This window comes from Lepisma saccharinum, chromosome 18 (assembly GCF_977018435.1).
Source record: "Lepisma saccharinum chromosome 18, izLepSacc3.1, whole genome shotgun sequence".
Classification (NCBI taxonomy): Eukaryota; Metazoa; Arthropoda; class Insecta; order Zygentoma; family Lepismatidae; genus Lepisma; species Lepisma saccharinum.
Window position 1 is genome coordinate 26,455,605 of NC_139246.1, and position 23,771 is coordinate 26,479,375.

The following is a 23,771-nucleotide window of genomic DNA, read 5'->3' on the forward strand; positions in this document are numbered from 1 at the left end:
CAATAACTCCTGCTCTGTTTTGGTTGTTACGATAATGACATAATATGAGTAATATGATAAGTAGTATGACATTTAGATAGCAGTAGATAGTCAGTAAATGTTTCCTGATGTTTCGTGTTGCCTCAAAGCGATTGCACTAATCTCCCTTATTAATCATGCTTTCTATGATCGTCTTGGCCAGAGACCATTCCCTTGTGATTTAGAACACCGTGAAGCAAGAGTTTCGAAAGACAGCCCCCCATCTTCTGGAGGTTTTCCCGCTGCATATGAAATATCAAAATTGAAAATTCAGTTTCCTAATTGCAACTTCAGGAGAAACAGATTAGCTCCTGCTGTGATTTGAAAGTAAAACAATGCAATATTTAAAGATGCAGTGTTTCCGCTAGAAGCAGGGACTAAATCTCACTTTTGCAGCTGTAATCTTTCCAGCTCCAAGGATGGACACCAGGTTCAAGCCAAGAGGTCTTGTGGCCATTCTCTGGCCAAGCATTAGAATAATGCAGTTGTGTGGATATCTTATTTTGGATTTCTACACCGACAATAGCCTTTTCAGGGTAACAATGCGTGTAATATTCTCTGTTATCCATACATCCATTGCGGTATTGCAATGTATTTTCTGCGTTGCTGCAGCTATCGTCAGGTTTGGCCATTTTAGTGACCTTGTTTTATCAATGGCCGTTGCATTGTACACTGTTCACAATGTAAGCAAATTGTTGTTCATATCCGTGAGGAGGAAGCTTTTCAGAAAAGCTCTGACCTTGTGGGACGACATGGAGTACCATCCATTGTTTATAGAGTCTGATGACAGAGCTCGGCGTAAGACATATTCACTAAACAAAAAGCTGCTCTTGATTTTCGATGGGATGACGATATTGAATGCGATAATGTGGGCTGCATGGCTTTGGGTCCAAGGTGACATTGAGGAGGAAATTATGGCTGGAAATACTACCATTGTTGTTCGTCACAAACGTCTGATTATTGATGCCTGGTATCCGTGGGATGTATACTCTTCCATTGGATTTGGAGTCACATATGCTTTGCAGGTAACAATAAAAAGGTGCACGATTTTACATTTTTATCTAATACGTTTCCAGGACCTAAGCTGTAAAATAAAATTAAAGTGTATATTTACGCTTGCATTTGACTATCTAAATTGTCGGTGTGAAGAACTGTTTTCGAAAGCAAATTCTCTTTTGCATAATCTGTTTTTGATTGATTGGTTTATTTTACTTCGCATTTTGTGATACTTTTGGTTCATTTTCTGGAGATGGGGATGAGTGATGATATGATGAAATTGATGGACACTCACAAACAACCATACACAGGTGAGGATTCGAACCTGTAACCCCTGACGTTGTAGCGCGATGTTCTAACCATTATGCAAATTGGGCAGGCTTCTATTTTTTTTTTTTCAGATTGGTTATTTAAGTCTGCGACCAAAATTAGTATAGCATATTCAAAATGTAAATAATAATGCCATAGTTTTAATAGGTGAGCATTTGATCTTCAACTGTTCTTAAAGATAATAGAGGGCAGCATTAGAAGACTTACTCGCTTAGTAAATACTTGCTAATCACAAAGTCAAAACCCGTAGACCGGTAAGTTTCTTATTGCTAGAGCTCTTCTGCAGTCTTACGGCGGGCGGCCTACATGCTGGGAATGGAAGTGGGTATTGGCGAAGCCACCTGTAGAAAGGGGTGGGCGAAGCACCTCCTCCCGGGACGTCGTAACTCTCGGCGCCACCACTGTTGTCTGGTTGGTCTGCGACGTACAGTAGAGCGTCGATTATCCGAACGTCGGTCAACCGAACGACCGCTTAACCGAACTGTGTACTCGCTCACTTTCAGATATCTGTAATGAAAAAAGTACGTGACTTAGCTGCTCGTAAGCGTGTAGGCTTGCTTAGACAGACCAAAATAAAGGATTTTTTTAAACGTTAATTTTGTGTACTGTGTGTATTGTTCATGCAAAATGCGTATGTAATATGTACATATTTTTGTTTAATAAACTGTACCACATACTATATATTCCTACTAAAGTTGCCTTTGTACGTTACTTTGTAATACATACTTAAAGAGATGCCTGTTTTTATGAATAAATTTACTGTACAGCACTTCTTTTTGGCAAATAAACATGTACAGTTCGATTATCCGAACAAACCAGTTTTCCGAACACCCATGTCCCCCAATTACTTCGGATAATCGACGCTCTACTGTATTTCCCACTCCCCACCAATCTTGCCAGCACTTAGGTCGCTCGTCGTAACACCAGACAAGACCAATAGTTACAGCAGATCCCTTTACGTGAATGAGAACATCTTTAAATATTAACAAAATTTTTGAAAAATATTTTTTGCAGTTTCATTTCAGCCGTACGTGTACCTGTGTTATATTTGTATTTTTTTGCACTGGTGTTTCCAGGAGGAGGACGATTGCTGATTAGATGAAACTGATACAGTGAAAATCATAGACAACACCTATGCGCAGTCGGGAATCGAACCCGGAATTCGAAGCGAAGCTCTAGTAGTACAAGAAGAAGCTAGTACAAAATATCCTCTAAGACAGTGCACCGCCCTATTTTGTTAATGGGAAAAATATCGCGTCTAGCTTTAGAGATACGTATATTGCAGTGGAAATTCCTGGCAGTTGTCTACACGTGGTCTCCAAGATCCAGCACTTTACTTCGGAGCTGTGAAGAACGCTTGAGTAACCCACGCCGTCACAATGTCGCATTTAACTCCAGCATTCGCCCGCTTTTTACTCCCGTTCCATCGCTTCCCGATCCATCGCTTCTCGAAAAGTGGGCGTGGTTTGTTCCGATACATCGCTCCTGGAAACGAAAGTGGTTTTTCGGGGTCCGGTGTTCCCGATCTATCGCTTCCGAATGTTTTTCTCAACCTCAACCTTAGTATGTAATGTGTACAACTGATCAAAGTATTCGAACATGTTTTAAATGTTCCAGCACCCACTATAAGATTACTTTAATGCAAGGTTTAACAAAACCTAACCTAGCCTGCATACAACTGACGCTTCTGGGACGATGGATCGGGAACATATTTGGGTATGATTTCTGATTAAGATAGTAAATTAGTGTAAAACGTAATATAGCATATTACTTTTTATAGTATTAAACCAAGACAGGATAAATTTGACAGAAAGAATGTTGCAATGTCCAAATTATTTAATGTCTTCTCATTTTCAGGTATACTGGTGCATGTTCATCGCGTTTCAAGTGCCAACATTTGATATAACGCTATGCTCCATGCTTAACCATGCCTGCAACCAAATACGCCATTTGAAGGAGATTGTGGAGGAGGTGGTGGATTTGGGAAGTGGACAGATTGAGACGGAAGAGGTTTCCGGATCTTTGGAGACCAACGATTCCGGTAATGTGAGAGACAATGACTTTAAAGTGGTGGCTTTTTACAGGAGCCAAACTCCGTCTCACAGGAGACATATTGTGCAATCTGGAATAGAATATTGGATTAAAAGGCATTGCAAGATCATAAGGTATGTCGAAATCTTGTATTTGAACAGACACGTCAGAATTATTTCGCGGTGATAAGTGTATACAAAATGCACTACAAAGATATAAGTCTTGTATTCCACACCGGTGTAGGTTATGTACGTATTATTTTGTTTATTTCATTATTCATTTATTTACTCGCGTTTAATCCAGGAGATATATAATATAGTATGAAATAATCTCTATCGCAATGGAAATAGTTACGAAAATTCTGGGGAACATCCAACTGATTAGTGGAGATTGATGAACTACCTAGGGTTTTAGGCACTTACGTGGTTTGTCTATGATATTTACGAATAATATAATACATTCTTTTCGAACGTTTCATAGAGTCATATTTTTTATGCATGGAATTTCTGTGAGCGTGTTACAGACTTGTAGGGATGATGGAAGGGAACAAATGAAACAAAATAAGATGGGGAACCATGGTGTGGAAATGCTCCAGTCAAAGTTACAAGCCAAAACCCTTGAAGAGCAGGCAACCACTCACAATGGGGAGGGGAACCATATTAGATGTCCGGAGAAGTGGAAAACAAACACAGAAGAATCATTGTAGTGGCTTTAATGAGTAGTAACTGCAGCAATCATTACAGCAGTTGTTCAAAGGCATGACATCGTCGTAATAAGCTCTGTCACACACGCTCTAATATCTCAGGAGTCGTTCGGACCAGATAACAGGCTGCAAGGATTCTTGCCAAGAGTTCTCTACATTACTCACAGGTGTCTCGTAGACAAGAATGTTGACATGACTCCACAAAAAATCAAGTAGAGAAAGATCAGGTGAACGGGCAGGCCAATCAACAGGTCGGCCTCTCCCTATCAACCTGACCTTCGAAGGTTTTGACTTGTAAACTTTGACTGGGATATTTACGGACCAGGGTTCCCTATCTAATTTTCTTGCGTTTGTTTCCTTCCATCATCTCTGCAAGTATTAATAGTAACAGCAGTTGTTCAAAGGCGTTACTATACTTGTTTTTAGTATAATACTTAAAAAAAAGAGAATGTATATACGTATAATATTCAATACTTTGTAGGTTCTTGGATACCGTAAACAACATGTATGGAACTCCAATGATGCTGCACATGCTTCTGGAGACCATTGCAACGACATTGACTGCTTACGAAGCAAGCAAAGTGAGTCACGGAATTTTTAGTCTTTAGTTATGTTTTTTTAAGTTTGTAAAAGTGACAGAGTTTAGTGTTCCTATACATTTTGAAAACCAATATTAACATTGCGTTGCTGCACCAAATACGTACATCAAAGATTATTGTAGATCAGGCACACACAGGAGATGTACTACGTAGAAATTTTCATCGAAAAATGCAGGCTCGAACAGGACTCGAACCTGGGTCTCTGGCATACCGTGCTATTTGTCTAATCACTGAGCTGCCGAGCCGTCCTGGCCTCGCTTGATTTTTCGCTATCGCTGTTTTACCTGCGTGCAATCGTCTCTGCCAGTGCTACCGCAACGGGACCTGTTGCCTTTGAAACACAGTAAACTTCGAGGTTGCCTGGTTCCTCCCAGCGTAGAGATGTTAATTATTGTAGATTAGGCACACACAGAAGTTATACTACATAGAAACGTCGAAGTCTACTGTGTTTCAAAGGCAACAGATCCCGTTGCGGTAGCACTGGCAGAGACGATTCCATGCAGGTAAACAGCGATAGGCAAAAATCAGGCGAGGCGAGGCCGGCTCGGTATCTCAGTGGTTAGAACAATGGCACGGTATGCTAGAGACCCTGGTTCGAGTCCTGGTCGAACCTGCATATTTAGCTGAAAATTTCTACGTATCAAAGATTGTGTATTGAATTCATTGTAAAATGTGTTCAAAATAAGAAATGTGTAGTTAGATTAATTTTCGAATTCTTAGCACGTATAAATAATAGCATGCATTTTTGTATGCAAATAAAATAACTTTTTTATTTTTATTATCATTCAACACCTGCTCTTACATAAATAAACGATTTAACATGTTTTTAAATGTGTTATTTCTTGAAATATTAGCAACATTGTTAGTGAAAATTACCTTTTGATGGCTTTTCTAGGATGAGGGTGGAAATTTCCTCGCACTGGTCCACGGATACATGATTACCATATTGCTACGTGTTTTCCTCTTCTGTTATTTTGGGCAAAAAGTAATTGACGAGGTATTTACTTTTATGCAATATCTATCTATCGATCTATGTAATCTACACAAAATGTGTGTGTGTGTGTGTGTGTGTGTGTGTGTATAAAGACACACGTGTGTGTGTGTTTGTAAAATTAAGCTACTCTCTGCCATGAAAAGATATGTAAAGATGTGGAGGTAGTGCCACAAGCATTCACAATAACGACCATGTGGAGCAGATGTGATCAGCATCGGCCTCTCGCCTCATTTTACACGTAACGGTTGCTTCCAGGTTACGGGATTGTACAAAATTACAAGAAAGCCCAAAGTCTCCACCATATAGTATAATTTGGGTTAATACCATGGATCTAGAGTCACTGGGATCAAGCAAATAACAAGACGAGAGGTTTAAAGTTCATAACGACTGTAAAAGACCCGCCTCTGTCAATGAAAGGAACGATGAGACATAACTGAGTGAAATGCTCTCTCCACACTTGTCATACCTGTCTCATAGTCTCGCTGAGCACTGTCCTGGACGTATCAAACAGGCCGTGTCCATGGCTATTGTCAGAGTTCGTACATCGACTCTCACTCACTCTCCTTCCGTTATCCAGTACTGAGTGTATCGATGAAATTTGCAAGCTAACTGAGAAAGCTGTCCTTCCGGATATCATGTTTTATTCTGCTCTCGGACTAGATGTTATTACTTTTCATGTCCCCTATCGGTAAGATGCACACTTGCGTTACCTTCCATATAACCCCAGCACAGAGGTATTGGGAAATGCTGTCCATACTTGGGATAACGAGAGATAGTCGAAGGAGACGTCAGGTCAATGAACAGTGTAAGGAGATCATTAAACGAGCCTCTTCTCTATCTTCACTTATTATACTTCATCAATATATATATATATGCAGGGTGTCTCATAAGTAATAGCATAAACTGAAACAGGTGAAAGTACACGATAATAGAATCAAAAAAGTCTCATTAAACATGGGTACGCAAACAAGCCGTTTTCGAGATAATCGCGAAACTGTGATTACAAGGCGCCACTGACTTCATTGTTTGTAAACGTCGTCCTAGTTGATAAAATGATGATAATACAGTAAGAACAGTCATTGGAGATCTCATTGTATGTACAGTTCTCTGTACTGATAGTATCCAGCCTGTTTGATTTCCTCTCGGAAATGTCTTTTTTAAACAAAGAACAAACCTCGGAAGGTGCAAGGAGTTATGAACTCTGTTTACAAAATACAATCAGTGACGGCTTCACACCACACATTCGCATACATTATTAGCATTTCACCAACTAGGACGACGTTTACAAACAATGAAATCAGTGGCGGCTTGTAATCACACATTCGCGATTATCTCGGAAACGGCTTGTTTGCCGACCCATGTTTACTGAGACTTTTTTACTTCTATTATCTTTCACTTGTGTCAGTTAGCGCTATTACTTATTAAACACCCTGTGTATATATATATATATATATATATATATACGTATGTAAATGTACATATTGCTTTAGAAAATCATGTCAACAAAGGCAACTGTAACAATATGAGCTTGCTAGGTCAAATCTGTCCTGTTCTAGGATATCTTGTCAACTTCACTCCTGACAACTAGGAGGAAGCTTTTTCTTATTACATTTTTTAAGAATTATTTCGATTCAAGAGACTAAACAGATGTTTTCCATTCGAGACTTAAACTAGATTGAAGCTGGAAATAATAATGCATATGAAGACCATACCGAGATCGAGGTTTTCATTAGTTTTTCTCAAGAGGGAAAATTTGTTTAAAAATTAATAGGTATTTTATAATTATTAAAAACATTAACCTAATATTTGAACAATATTGATTATAATCCATACTAATTTTTGAAAGAAATAAATAACTCATGTTTACTGCTTGATTCGTGTTGATAAGTAAACAAATGTATTTGCTTTCAGAGCTCTTCGCTGTTCACAACTGTGTATGACACTGCTTGGTATGAAGCAACGGACGAGGTCCAAGTTTTTCTAAAGATTGTCACAGAACAAAGCAAGAAGCCTTTAAAATTCTCAGGAGCCAAGTTTTTCACTTTATCTTACGATTTTTTCTCTGCTGTGAGTTTCATTTAATATAGCTATACTAGTATTTATCTTCATAGCACTAATATAATAGGTTGGTTTAGAGATTTCCTAATAGCTATTTTCTTACGTATGCAATTCCATCTTTCATCCAAACACACTAGGGCGGTGTAAGAGATGATCCTTACACGTAGTATACCCAATTGTCAACCTCACTTCCACGTAGTACACCCTGGACTGAAGACTAACGAGGCTCTGGCGACTGGCCCCATAGCCAGTATATCCTCCGTAGGGCTGTGTGTGTGTCGTCCTATGTTCTTCCTTATCTATGCTGAGTGTTCCTTTACAGCTTCAGCTTTCAACCCTAGTAAGTACACTTTAGTCTCTCGACGTTACATTTTTTTCTATTAGTTATATTTTAGTTAAGGAAGGCGCTGGACACCTTCAATGCGAATGTGACGGGTGTAAATTAGCCTAGGTGCTAACGCACCTAAAATTTTAAATTCCATCAATCAACCAAACACACTAGTAAATGCACAATCATCTAAAAGGTTTCGCTTTGAAGTGAAATATGAGTTTAACAAGAGTTTCCTCCGTCAATTCAAAGAGTGGGTCATTGTATAGTGTCATAATAAACTGAGATGTATAGGGGTGTGTTAACGGATGAGATTTTCAAATAGAACGATATTTTGTATTTATAGACCTTTATCGAGCCTGTAACAGCCATTCTCAATATTAGTTTTCCAACTTCTTGTATGATCTGTATATATATATTTTTTCAAGTTAAGTATAATTTCACCTTCCTTTATTCACATTCCAATTACTCCATTTTATATTCTCTTCTAGGTTTTCTGTACTTTTAACATTTATGTATCCAACATTATTGTTTATAATGTATTGTTTCCTAATAGCTTGGGTAGCAACCGTGTACAGTTTCAATCAAAAAGGTATCTGCGTGCAAAATGAATCACAATTCATAGAGTGCCACAATGAAAACTAGGCAACTTGAGTGCACTCCAGATTTACTGAAAACATATTGCACAGAAAACCAAGAAACGAAATTTCCTTTTCCCCACCTTCAAGTACTCAAGAATTTCATTGTTAAAGTATTTCCGCAACAACTCCACAGCTCATAATTGAAGGGTTAGATGGAAGAAGAGCATAACTCAGAAAATATAATTTGGACATAATCTACAGGAAACTATCTACAGCCTCCATCTGTTGCTGGTATATTGTAATATATACCATGCATATTTTGAGAATACATTTCCGTTGTGATTTCAAGTTTCTCTGTTAATATTTCAACATCGTAAAAGAATTAACCGTTTCCAAATTTTTAATTGGCCCAGAAATGGTCGAGAAACAACAACTGAATTTTGTAACGCTGTGAATGTTCTATATTTATAATATTTTACATGTGGAATACTAGATAGAAGCTTGCTCCACAATAATAAGGATGATTACTATGTTTGCTTTACAAAAAATATTAATTTTTACTCGATTTTTATCAGTAAATTGAAAATAAATTATGGTATGCAGTTTAACACTATCATTTCAACTTCAAGCATCCAAGACACACAATCTCTAACCAGCATCAATGTTAAAAATGTTGTTACAAACGTTTGGACACATTCATTTGTGACTATCTTCTGAACAATCGGATAGTGCTATGACATTAAATTCTACTTCCTAAACAAATTAAGGAACCATCGTTTTTTACAATCACTGATAAATTTCAGAGTTTTATTATTTTATTTTTCTTATTTTAAATCAACTTTCTCCATATTTCGAGGAACTTGTTTCACCATGTACATCAATGCAAAATATAAATTTTGGCGAAATTTCCTCGCCATTTTACACACTCTTATTTCCATAGAACTTCCATCATCTATCTTCATTCTTCTTCTTTTCCATATGTAATACATTTGCACTGCTACTTTGTCATCAGAAGGGTTGCATCAGTTCCTATTGAGAGATAGACTTGATACATGGTAGCATGCGTCTCTTAACTGATGACGTCCATTCTGTTATTGACAACATGGAGATAGAAGACAAATTCAACGAAAGAATACTTCTCTCCTGGCACCTATTGGAAGTAGCGACTTAAAATGTTGAGAGAGCGTAAGAATGGTTTCCGGAAAAAGATCCTAACTCAAGTTACTCTCTTCTTAGAATAACCCTTCAAGGGGGCATGCTTCTGTAGTAACTTGTTTTATTATTGTGTATATATTAAATTTTATATTATTTCTGATTATATGACTGCTCTTAATTTTTATTACAGCTACTGGGATCTGTAGTCTCCTACTACTTGTTTCTAGTGCAATTCAATTGAAACGAAAATAATATTTTTTCTCACACTAACAAGCATGATTAACTTCAATAAACACTATGAGGATTTTGTATTAATGTATAATTCCAAAGGTAAATCAAAGTAACATTAAATGAAAATATATATCTTCTAAATAACGTGCTTAAGTTTATATTTCGTATGACTGTAATAAATAAAGTGCATATTCTTTGGAAACTTAACCTAATGTTAACATATACAACAATAGAATTTCCTGTAAAATTCACACTTCGTTATCTTTGTTTCCATAATTTTTGTTGTAGAAAATTAATAAAATATATTTTAAGAAAGAAAATTTAATTTCTTATATACTTTAAAACATCATTATCATCACGGGTAACCAGTGGCGGTCCCTCCATGGAACAGAGGGAACAGGTTGTTCCCTCCTACTTATCGCCCATTGAAGCTATTTTAATTACCTATATTAACATAATAAGAACACTTCTTTCTCCCGAAATCAACACGCCGAAGAAAACTTTCACCGTGACTGGACGTTTGTTTACTTCACCCACCCTCGTCGTTCCACCCTCTACAAAAACAGTGCCTGACGCCGAGTATTTCCGACCAGGCGCGAAGGTAAACGATCCTCGTGGTCCCACCACGGAAGCTGAACTCTATAGCCGTTCCCTACGAGACACAGCGAATTCGTTTTCCTTCGAGTTTTTGCTATGTGCTAAAGTTTAATTGCGTCGTAGTGATAGTTTTGAGGGTAGTAAGTCTATAGTTTCCTAATCTCATTGCAAAATTGCGTCTGACATTCATAACGAACTGGAAAAATCTTCTACAGTTAATCGTCTGCTAAATGCCTTGGCTAAATGCTGCGAAATAGCTTCCGAGGGAACAGCTCGCATCCACCTGTTCCAACAGCCCCAAGACCAGGCGCACGCAGAGGTAGGACAAGAAAGCGATTGTTGCGAGCGTAGGGTTGAGAATGTTGTATGATTGACCGGCTGAAGACGAAAGCTTTTAGTTCATTGAACTTTACAGAAAAGACAGTAAACTAAGACCTACCCTAACCGAATTAAAAACAAAAACGAAATCGTACACAAGGCATTTTATACAAAGTTACTACAACTCTGTAAAATGATTAACTGGATACTCTTCCAGTGGCAAATTATTGTTGTCCTTGTTTGTTCACGAGAAGGGAGTTTGGAACAGTTCGGGTTTTGTCACAATTTCTACAAATCTAGCGGACGTCATGAAAAAACTCGGCCATCTGAATGCCATTATTGCATTGAGGACGTTTGAATTACAAGAATGCTCAACTCTACAAAAAAGTCAACTTAATCTACAAATAGAGAGATGAAACAGGTTTCGACAAAACATTTTTTTTTCTGATCACTCATAAATTGCTTTTATTATTATTTTCTTTGTTGCGCATCAACAATTTTGTTTTTAATGTTATTTTTACATTATAGTATCATATATGCTTTAACATTGTTATTGTCCAAATTTTAACGTGCTTCATGTATGTTACTTCTGACAATTTGTAACATTGTATCGTATGTTTATTTGGTCAGGAGGAGTGCCAACTGGGGGATTATGGCGCAGGTTGCGCTATCTAGATTTTTTGGAGGGGGTCCCTTCAAATAATATAAAATTCAACATTTATATCTTTTTCCAAAATATATATAAAAATTTTACACCTTAAATGCACCATATTTAATCCATTAGATGAAGAAAAGAAAGTGTTTAAGGGTATTATCGAAGGGGGGGGGGGGAGAAATATCCAACTGTTACATATTAGGCCTTAATTGACACGGGGTTCTGGGGGGATTGTGAATTAAACTTTGGGAAGAACAGTATCCAACTCTAGGTCTTAGATTATTGCGGGTATTTTAGTTAGAGGGGAATTGAGCCTTAAATTGAGGGCAATTATACAATTATTGTGTATTACTATTGTCTTAGACAGACTATTCGAGATTAAAATTACCACCTGAGCGCTAGTGTCGCTTCCAATATGGCAGCTCTAAGTAGGATAAATCTTTGTTTACATTCAGCAGTAGCACAAAATAGCAGCGTGTTGTCATGAGTGGTATGGTAGAAAACGTTTAAATTACGCATTATTTTTAAATATTGGGAATGCGATGTGAATTCCAGGTACTCTAACAAACGTGAAGCTGTACTGAGAACGAAGCATTTAATAATGATAGGCGAAAATAACACGGAAAATGCAGACCAAATTATGTATACGCACTGGTTATCCAAAGCAGTGTTGTATCATCTGCACGTCATGTTGTAACTGGGGTTCTCGGAAATTATTTGAAAATAAAGGAATTGAAATTGACCTGTACTTGAAAAGCTGGGACAGGAGAAAATTGCGAACATATCGTTGTAGTTCTTTCTCGAAAGAGAAAGGCTGGTTTAATAATAATATTCACGATTTCATGACCAGGCTATACTCACTGAAAAAGGACATCATTCTGAATGAAACAATAACATTAGCATGTCCACTTTTTTTTCTGGTTACATTTGACATTAATTAATTCTCAAACTATTTTCATCTTCTCTCTTAATCGATTTGCACCTGTCCCAAATTTCACACATACGTAATACCGGTAATACATGGACGCATTGGGTAAGACGCTTCATGATTTTTCGGAAAAAAAGCTTTATTTATAAAGTACAATTTAAAACTTTACTCTCATGGTAATATATATTTATCTCTCGAAAAATAAAGTAAGCAGAGTCGTGCATTCTTCGTAATTTCCTTGCCGGATTGCAGTGTTATATACCCCATACTAATCTTCTGTCAATTACGTTTTCCCTGATTTATTAACAAATTTCATTTTGTTGATTGCACGAGGTGGAAACACATGAAAACTTTTAATTTGTTTTGACCCCTAAAACGATTTAGAGCAAAAAAAACCTGAACAGTAGACCTTACTCCCTCGCATATTCCCCATGCTTTAATCGACTTCAACACAACGTATCCTACTTAGAATACTTCCTGAAAATCCCACCAGATGACATATCGGTTAATTTTAGTCGCGGAAATTCTGGTGTTGAGACTGAGAAATAATTTTTTGGAGGAGGCATAATCCAATCTTCAATATCAACAGTAAGTCTAAACTTGGCATGGAAACTTTGGTGAAATCTCAGATTGTCAAGAGATTTCTGTAGTGTTTGGTTTTGGTTTGAGTTGGTGTTTCAAGTCCACTTTATGCACAGTAAGGCTAATCGAGACTGGACCTACAGTTTAAAGTGGAATCCGAACCACTATGTGCCTCCACCGGGTATCGAACCCGGGACTCCTTGATTACAAGGCGACGACGGTACCATAGCGCCATCGGTGAGGACCCAGATTTCTGTAGTGGAGAGAGAGTTCGAAAATTAAATTTTGGAGACTGTATTAAGCGATATGATATCCACACGTTTTCGACCCCGAACGTGCCAAAGGGAAAGCTTATAAAGACTAAATATCTCGGGATCTTAAGAAAGTATTGACATCCCATTAAATTAATATTCTTGAAAGCCTGCAAAGGAATGGATTTAAAGATTTTCTTGCTCGCTTCGATCGCAATGATATGTTACTAGGATGCATGGCGCTTGAATGAGGTGAATGTGAAGTTTATGTATTATGGCTGCATTACAAGACAAGCTATATTCTCGATTATGATAAACGATTTTAGGGGTGGTCTTAAGTGATGGGCTCCTTGTTTAGGGAGGAGGGGCAGATCAAGTATGGTGTTCAGTAAAGCTAAGAAAGAAGTTACTTTCAGTAGACACGCTGTCGTAATTAAATACGTTGTGGGGATTACGATATGGTTTAAGGGCACAAATTATATGATTTGGAGGGGATGCGCCATTGGCCTTGAGGGGGCACCCCTGTATTTAGTTCATTTCAATAAGGGTTGAATTTTACTTTGTCTACTGTATTATATTACGACGGGTATGGGAGGGGAGGGTGCAAGTGCAGGTCACCTGTTCCCCTGTCTGATTTAGCACCGCACGCCACTGCGGGTAACCCTTGAAGCTGTGTGATTTTAAGTGTACTCGTCATTACACTCGTCGTACAGTGTAAGAGTCATTCATTGACTCTTTTCCATCTCTATTTGTTTCTGGGTGGAAGAAGATATAAACAAATGTTAGAGAAGAGGCGTTCCCCCTCTGTCGCTTATCTATCGATTCTTAAACTTCAAAATAAAACATATTATGCAAATAAGTGTAGCATAACTTTCCTACCATTGTATTATCATACCAGAGATGTGGAAAAGAAGTAAATCACGAAGAAGCTGAAACATACATTTCATAAATTATATATCTAATTTGTATATGTGTGTGCGTGCATGTATTTTTATGTCTATGTAAATAATATAATAATCCGTTGCGCAACAGCCCATAAAGGGTCTAGGCATACCTACCGACTGCCGGTCTCCCTCCCTCGCTTTCCTTCGTCACCTCTAAGCGTGGAGATCTTCAGCCAGCATTGGAATAGTCGGGGGGTCAGCCCGACGTATCCCCAGCCGTTATAGTACGTCTCCGTGACCGGATTACGCTCACTCACTCGGAGCTCCCCAATTTCCTCACGATGGCGGGTTGTCACCGGCCCTATACGTAGGCCGAACCTACACCGTCCCGCAGCGAACGATCTCAATGCTCTGTTACTTTGTAACCCCATATTTTTGTACCATCAAAACCTCATTTGCCAAATTTTGTACTATTTTTGTACTACTCAAAAATGCTAAAAATAATTTTTGTACCACTCAATTTACCGTCGAAAAACAAAAATCAATTTTGGGGTTACAGAGTAACGTCTCAACCTCATCATCGGTTTCGGCAAAGTTATCCACATAAAAATATTGTACTATTTATGTACCATTTTGTACCACTATTTAAAAATTTTGTACCAGTCAGAAAGAAGCCTCAAAAAAAGGCGGGAAAACTTTTACATTGCAACCATATATTTTTGTACCGTCTCGAGTTGCTTCGAAGAATATTATGCTATTTTTGTACTAATTTCTTTTAAATTAAACTTTATAAACACTACTTTGCAATAAGTGGATATCCGATTTTTATACCGTTCTTAGAAAACCCCTTAAAATTTTAAAATTTGTATTTATTTCTTAGAGGCAGCAATTCACGGAAAAAAATTGGACAAAATTTTATCGAATACGTGAGTTTTTTGTCTGCTTAATGTTTGAATAAAATGTCTAGAATCAGTACTTTCCAATAAGCCCCTCCATTATTTTTGTACCGTTACTTAAAACCCGAAAATAATTTTCAATTTTTGGATTTTTCATATCAATGTACTAATTCATATGAATAAATGGACAAAATATTATTATAATGGTGAGTTTAGAGCTCCCCAATTCATCAATATAATTTTATAGACATGTCCTTTGTATCAAGTCCCTTTCCCAGTTTTCGCAAAGTCACGAAAAACCCGGAAAACATTTTATAAATTTCACATTCCTCTCAAAGACACGCACTTTACAAGATAATATTGACCAAATATTAACGAATGTGTGAGGTTTATATCTGTTTAAAGTTTAAAAAAATGTCCTAAATGAGTACTTTCTATTAGACTCCTTTTTGATTTTTGTACCGTCACGGAAAAACCCAAAACAATTCTCAATTTTTTTCATTTTTTTTATTTTTTTTAACTTTGATGTACAAGTTTCATCGTACCCATGGACAAAATGTTATTATATTAGTGAGCTATATAGCTCTTTAATCCCTCAAAAGAACGATATGGACTCGTACGTTGTATCAAGTCCCTTTTTGATTTTTGTACAGTCACTGAAAACCCTGGAAATATTTTTGAATTCTTACTTCTTCGCTGAGACAGGAAGTTCACAAGAAACTATAGAACAAATATTATCGAACGTGTGAGGTTTGTATCTAAGTAATCTTTATATAAAGTCATCTAAAAATTACTTTCAATTAAGCCCGTTTATGATTTTTGTTCCGTCACGAAAAATCCGGGAAATATTTTTTTAATTCTTATTTCTTCGCTGAGCCAAGAAATTCACAAGAAACTACGGAGCAAATATTATTGAGTGTGTGAGGATTGTATCTAAGTAATCTCTAAAAAAATCTTCTATATGATTACTTCCTATTAAGATCGTTTTTTATTTTTGTACCGGAACGGAGAACCCGGGAAATATTTTTGAATTCTTAATTCTTTCCTAAGACACGAAGTTCTCAAGAAACTATAGACCAAATAATTACAGTAATAACAAGTGTGTGAGGTTTGTATATAAGTAATCTTTAAATTATATCTCCTAGATGGTTACTTTCTATTAAGCCCATTTTCGATTTTTGTACCGTCACAAATATTCTGGGAAATATTTTTGAATTCCTCCATCTTCGCTGAGACACGAAATTCAGAACAAATTATGGAGCAAATATTTTCAAGTGTGTGAGGCTTGTATCTCAGTAATCTTTATATAAAATATTCTATATGATTACTTTCTATCAAGCCCGTTTTTTATTTTTATACCGTCACGGAAAAACCGGGAAATATTTTTGAATTCTTACTTCTTCGCTGAGACACGAAATTCACAAGAAACCATCGACCAGACATTATCGAAGGTGTCAAATTTGTATCTAAGTAATCCTTATAGAAAATCTTCTATGTGATTACTTTCTATTAACCCCGTTTTTTATTTTTGTACCGTCACGGAGAAACCGGGAAGTATTTATGAATTCTTACTTCTTCGCTGATACACGAAGTTCTCAAGAAACTATAGACCAATTAATATTGTGTGAGCTCTGTATGTAAGAAATCTTTATATAAAATCATTTATATAATTACTTCCTATTAAGCCCGTTTATGATTTTTATACCGTCACGAAAGATCCTGGAAATATTTTTGAATTCTTACTTCTTCGCTAATATACGAAATTCGGAACAAACTATTGACCAAATATTATCGAATGTGTTCGGTTTGTATCTAAGAAATCTTTAAATAAAATCTTCTATGTGATTTCTTTCTGTTAAGCCCGTTTTTTATTTTTGCACCGCCACGCAAAACAAGGGAAATATTTTTAAATTCTTACTTCTTCGCTGAGACACGAAGTTTATAAGAACCTATAGACCAGGCATTATCGAAGGTGTCAAATTTGTATCTAAGTAATCCTTATAGAAAATCTTCTATGTGATTACTTTCTATTAAGCCCGTTTTTTATTTTTGTACCGTCACGGAGAAACCGGGAAGTATTTATGAATTCTTACTTCTTCGCTGATACACGAAGTTCTCAAGAAACTATAGACCAATTAATATCAAGTGTGTAAGGTTTGTATGTAAGTAATGTTTAAATTATATCTGCTATGCTGTTACTTTCAATTAAGCCAATTTTCAATTTTTGTACAGTCACGGAAAACCCGGGAAGTATTTTTGAATTCTTATTTCTTCGCTGAGACACGAAGTTCACAAGAAACTATAGACCAAGTAATATCAACTGTGTGAGGTTTGTATATAAGTAATATTTAAATTATATCTCCTATATATTGTTACTTTTTATTGAGCCCATTTTCGATTTTTGTACCGCCACGGAAAACTCCGGAAATATTTTTGAAATCTTACTTCTTCGCTGAGACATGGAGTTCACAAGAAACTTAAGACCAAATATTATCGATTGTGTGAGGTTTGTATCTAAGTAATCTTTATATAAAATCATCTATATATTTCTTTCCGATTAAGATCGTTTTTGAATTTCGTACCGTCACGAAAAATCCGGGAAATATTTATAATTTTTAAATTCCTCGCTGAAATCCGAAATTCTCAAGAATATATCGACCACATTTTATCGAGTGTGTGAGCTCTGTATGTAAGAAATCTTTAAATAGAATCTTCTATGTGATTACTTTGTATTAACCACTTTTGGATTTTTGTACCGCCAAGGAGACACTGAGACACGAAGTTCACAAGAAACTATTGACAAAATATTATCAAGTGTGTGAGGTTTCTATCTAAGTAATGTTTAAATAAAATATTCTATCTGATTACTTTCTATTAAGCCCGTTTTTTATTTTTGTACCGCCACGGAAAAGAATGGAAATATTTTTGAATTCTTACTTCTTCGCTGAGACACGAAATTCACAAGAAACTGTTGACCAAATATTATCGAATGTATTAGTTTTGTATCTAAGTAATCTTTAAATAAACATTTATTTCCGATTACTCTCTATTAAGCCCGTCTTTGATATTTGTACTGTCACGGAAACCCGGGAAATATTTTTGAATTCTTACTCCTTCGCTGAGACACGAAGTTCACAAGAAACTGTTGGCTAAATAGTATCGAATGTGTGAGATGTTTGTCTAAGTAGTATTTAAATAAAATCTTCTATATGATTACTTTGTATTATGCATTTTTTTTTATATTTGTACCGTCACGGAAAATCCGGGAAGTAATTTTTAATTCTTACTTCTTCGCTGATACACGAAGTTAACAGGAAACAATCGCCCAAATATTATCGAGTGTGTGAGGTTTGTATCTAAGTAATCTTTATATAAAATCTTCTATGTAATTACTTTCTATTAAGCCCGTTATTTATTTTTGTACCGTTACGGAAACCCCTAAGACTATTCTGAAAATATTTTTTTCCCCTTCGATGTATTAATTCGTATGAATTCATGGACGAAATGTTATTATGTTGATGAGTTATAAGGCTCTTTAATCCTTACTGTAATATTTCATGGACTATATCTATGTATCAAGTCCGTTTCTTATGTTTTTGCTGTCACGGAAAAAACGAGAAATATTTCTTAAATTCTTTCTTCCTCGGTAACAAACGCAGTTCACTAGATAATATGGGTTAAATATTATCAAAAGTGTGAGGTTTATATTTGATTAATTTTTATATATTGTTTTATATGCTAATGCGTTATATTAACTCTGCTTGATTTGAGAACCGTTACGGAACACCTAGAATTTTTTTTAAAAAAGTTTCGTTTCCTGTTGAGAGGATGTTTTTCACAACAAATGTAAATTTTTTTGTTTTTTTTTTCAGGTTTTTGTGTAATAATATCAAATCAAAATCTAATGGACAAGTACATTATATTATGTCTTTTTGAATTTTTTCTCAACGTAAATTACCGAAAATAACATTTACATACTTAGCGTCACCTTGGTATAATCGTATCGTTCCCTTAGGAACGCAGGGATCTTAACCCGGGACCATTAGATGTGCCACGAGCAGCGATAGCGTCCTGCATCGCAGGCGCTCGTTTGGCGAATAACTCTTATGCGAGAGGTTGTACTTGAATAGCAGTTAATGGCAATGAATACTCAATACACACTATATTGGATTTAGGTCTCACTACCATTGTATCGGCATGTTGTTAGGAAAATACCTGTATTCAAGTAGAAGCTAAATATCTCCGTAGTCTCGCAGAAACGTGTAAAAACGTAGAATTGGTCTTACGGTGACGATGTATATGTAGAGAGTAATAACTCATCTACTCCTGGTGAGGGACCAACATCGGCCTTATAGACTGCTGTACCAAGAGTGACCTCTCTCACTCTTGTCGTACGTATCTCAACTCTGTTTTCACTGATCCCCCTCTACCAGAATACACACTATTTATCCTCCAACGATTGCTGTTGTAAACACTAGGTCGATGCACATCTTTACTTCCTCAAAGTTGTTTGTTAACCTGGTGCCCCACAAAGATTGATGTAATATCTTTACTCAGCAATACTTGAGTTTGTAGCGACTGCTTCCTGGCTGTGATTCTGATAGACAAGAATCGAGAGTAATTACCTTTGTGGTCATAATAAAGTATATGGCATCGTAGAGAAATTACACGTAATGTACTTCTTACTAAGAGACAGAAAAGTGGCATTCTCTTTTTTGTATGATTAGCCCAGATACAAACCTCACATACTCGATAATATTTGGTTTTTAGTTTCTTGTGAATTTCGTGTATCAGCGAAGAAGTAAGAATTAAAACATGTTTCCAGGATTTTTCGTGACGGTACAAAAACAAAAAACGGGCTTAATTGAAAGTAATTATATAGATGACTTTATATAAAGATTACTTAGATGCAAACCTCACACATCCGATAATTTTTGGTTTATAGTTTTTGGGATCTTCGTGTCTCTGCGTAGGGGTAAGAACTCAAAAATATTTCCCGATTTTTCCGTGACGTTACAAAAATAGAAAAACGGGCTGAATTAGAAGTACTCACATTAAAAATTGTATATAAAGATTACTTAGATACAAATCTCACACACTCGACAATGTTTGGACAACAGGTCCTTGTGAATTTAGTGTCTCAGCGAAAAAGTAAGAATTCAAAAATATTTCCCGGATATTTAGTGACAGTACAAAAATCATAAACGGGCTTAATTGAAAGTAATTATATAGATGATTTTATATAAAGATTACTTAGATACAAACCTCACACATTCGATAATATTTGGTGTATAGTTTCTTGTGCATTTCTTGTCTCAGCGAAGAAGTAAGAATTCAAAATTATTTCCAGGGTTTACCGTGACGGTACAAAAATAATAGACAGGCTTAATAGAAAGTAATTATATAAATGATTTTATTTAAATATTAATTAGATACAAACCTCGCACGCTCGATAATATTTGGTCGATGGTTTCTTGTGAACTTCGTGTCTAAGCGAAGAAGTAAGAATTCAAATATATTTGCCGGGTTTTCCGTGACTGTACAAAAATCCAAAATGGGCTTAATAGAAAGTAATCACATAGAAAATTTTATTTAAATATTACTTAGATACAAACCTCAATCAATCGATAATATCTTGTCGATGGTTTCCTCTGAATTTCGAGTCTCAGCGAAGAAGTAAGAATTCAAAAATATTTCCCGGGTTTTCCGTGACGGTACAAAAATTGAAAATGGGCTTAATAGGAAGTGACAGTATAGGAGATATAATTTAAACATTACTTATATACAAACCTCACACACTCGATAATATTTGATCAATAATTTCTTGTGAACTCCGTGTCTGAGCGAACAAGTAAGAATTCAAAAATATTTCCCAGTTTTTCGTAACGGTAAAATAATAAGAAATGGGCTTAATAAAAAGTAATCACATAGAGGGTTTTATTTAAAGATTACATAGATACAAACCTCACACACTCGATAATATATGGTCGACGGTTTCCTGTGAATTTCGAGTCTCAGCGAAGAAGTAGGAATTAAAAAATATCTCCCGAATTTTTCGTGACGGTACAAAAATCATTAACGGGCTTAATAGGAAGTAATGATATAGATAATTTTGTATATAGATTACTTAGAAACAAACCGCACACATTCGATAATATTTGGTCTATAGTTTGTTCCGAATTTCGTATATCAGCGAAGAAGTAAGAATTAAAAAAATATTTCAAGGGTTTTCCGTGACCGTACAAAATAAAAAAACGGGCTTAATAAAAAGTAATCAGATAGAAGATTTTTTTAAAAGATTACTTGGATACAAACCTCACACACGCGATAATATTTGATCGATGGTTTCTTGTTGAATTTCGTGTCTCAGCTAAGAAGTAAGAATTCAAAAATATTTCTCGAGTTTTCCGTGGCGGCACAAAAATCGAAAATGGGCTCAGTAAAAAGTAACCATATAGGAGATATAATTCAAACATTAATTATATACAAAACTAACACACTTGATATTACTTGGTCTATAGTTTCTTGTGAACTTCGTGTCTCAACGAAGATGTAAGAATTCAAATTTATTTCCCGGGTTTTCCGTGTTGGTACAAAAATCAAAAATATGCTTATTAGAAAGTAATCACATAGAAGATTTTTTAAAGATTTCTTACATACAAACCTCACACACTCGATAATATTTGGTCAATAGTTTCTTGTAATCTTCGTGTCTGAGCGAAGAAGTTAGAATTCGAAAATATTTCCCGAGTTTTTGGTGACGGTACAAAAATAAAAAATGTGCTTAATAGAAAGTAATCAGATAGAAGTTTTTTTTAAAGATTACTCAGATACAAACCTCACACACTCGATAATATTTGATCAAATGTTTCTTGTAATCTTCGTGTCTGAGCGAAGAAGTAAGAATTCGAAAATATTTCCCGAGTTTTTGGTGACGGTACAAAAATCATAAGCGGGCTTAATAAAAAGTAATGATATAGAAGATTTTATATAAAGATTACTTATTTACAAACCCCACACATTCGATAATATTTGGTCCATAGTTTGTTACGAATTTCGTATATCAGAGAAGAAGTAAGAATTAAAAAAATATTTCCAGGGTTTTCCGTGACCGTACAAAAAATATAAAAAAGGCTTAATAAAAAATAATCAGATAGAAGTTTTTTTTAAAGATTACTCAGATACAAACCTCACACACTCGATAATATTTGATCAAATGTTTCTTTTTGAATTTCGTGTCTCAGCAAAGACGTAAGAATTCAAAAATATCCCGGTTTTCCGTGGCGGTACAATCTGCTTAATAGAAAGTAAACACATAGAGGAACTTCTTTAAATATTTCTTACATACAAACCTCACACACTCGAAAATATTGGGTCAACAGTTTCTTGTGAACTCTGTGTCTCAGCGAAAAAGTGAGAATTCAAAAATATTTAAAGGGTTTTCCGTGTCGGTCCAAAAATAAAAAACGGGCTTAATAGAAAATAATCAGATAGAACATTTTATTTAAAGATTACTTAGATACATAACTCACACACTCGATAATAGTTGGTTCATTGTTTGTTCTGAATTTCGTGTCTCAGCGAATAAGTAAGAATTAAAGTATATTTCCTTGGTTTTCCGTGACGGTACAAAAATCCAAAATGGGCTTAATAGAAAGTAATCACATAAAAAATTTTATTTAAAGATTACTTAGATACAAACCTCACACACTCGATAATATATGGTCGATGGTTTCCTGTGAATTTCGAGTCTCAGAGAAGAAGTAAGAATTAAAAAAATATTTCCTGTATTTTTCGTGACGGTACAAAAATCATAAACGGGCTTAATAGGAAGTAATTATATAGATGATTTTATATAAAGATTACTTATATACAAACCTCACACTTTTGATAATATTTGGTCCATAGTTTGTTCCGAATTTCGTATATTAGCAAAGAAGTAAGAATTCAAAAATATTTCCAGGGTTTTCCGTGAGCGTACAAAAATATAAAATGGGCTTAATAAAAAGTAATCAGATAGACAATTTTATTTAAAGATTACTTAGATTTGAAACTCTGACTCTGGATAATACTTGGTCGGTGGTTTGTTGTGAATTTCGTGGCTCAGCGAAGAAGTAAGTATTCAAAAATATTTCCCGGGTTTTCCTTGGCGGTACAAAAATAAAAAATGTGCTTAATAGAAAGTAATCACATAGAAGATTTGATTTAAAGATTACTTATATACAAACCTCACACACTTGTTATTACTTGGTTGATAATTTCTTGAGAACTTCGTATCTTAGGAAAAAATTAAGAATTTCAAAAATATTTCCCGGGTTCTCCGTTCCGGTACAAAAATAAAAAAAACGATCTTAATAGAAAGTAATCATATAAAAGATTTTATTTAGAGATTACTTAGATACAATCCTCACACACTCGATAATATTTGTTCTATAGTTTCTTGTGAACTTCCTGTCTCAGCGAAGAAGTAAGAATTCAAAAATATTTCCCGGGTTTTCAGTGACGGTACAAAAATCAAAAGGAACTTGATACAAAGTACGATTCCATATCGTTATTTTGAAGGATTAATGAGCTATAAAGCTCACTAATATAATAAATATTGTCCATGGGTACGATGGAACTTGTACCTGGAAGTT

The 23,771-nt window shown here is 35.5% G+C and overlaps 1 protein-coding gene across 1 annotated transcript; it reads left to right on the forward strand.

Moving 5' to 3' along the window:
• Nucleotides 1-437: 437 nt before the first annotated feature.
• Nucleotides 438-19,019, forward strand: LOC146002171 (odorant receptor coreceptor-like). The gene is made up of 5 exons (XM_083139888.1): nucleotides 438-1,043; nucleotides 3,202-3,509; nucleotides 4,560-4,659; nucleotides 7,583-7,738; nucleotides 19,008-19,019. Exons 1-5 carry the CDS (start codon nucleotides 438-440, stop codon nucleotides 19,017-19,019), a joined length of 1,182 nt encoding a protein of 393 aa, XP_082996014.1.
• The last annotated feature ends 4,752 nt before the right edge of the window (nucleotides 19,020-23,771 follow it).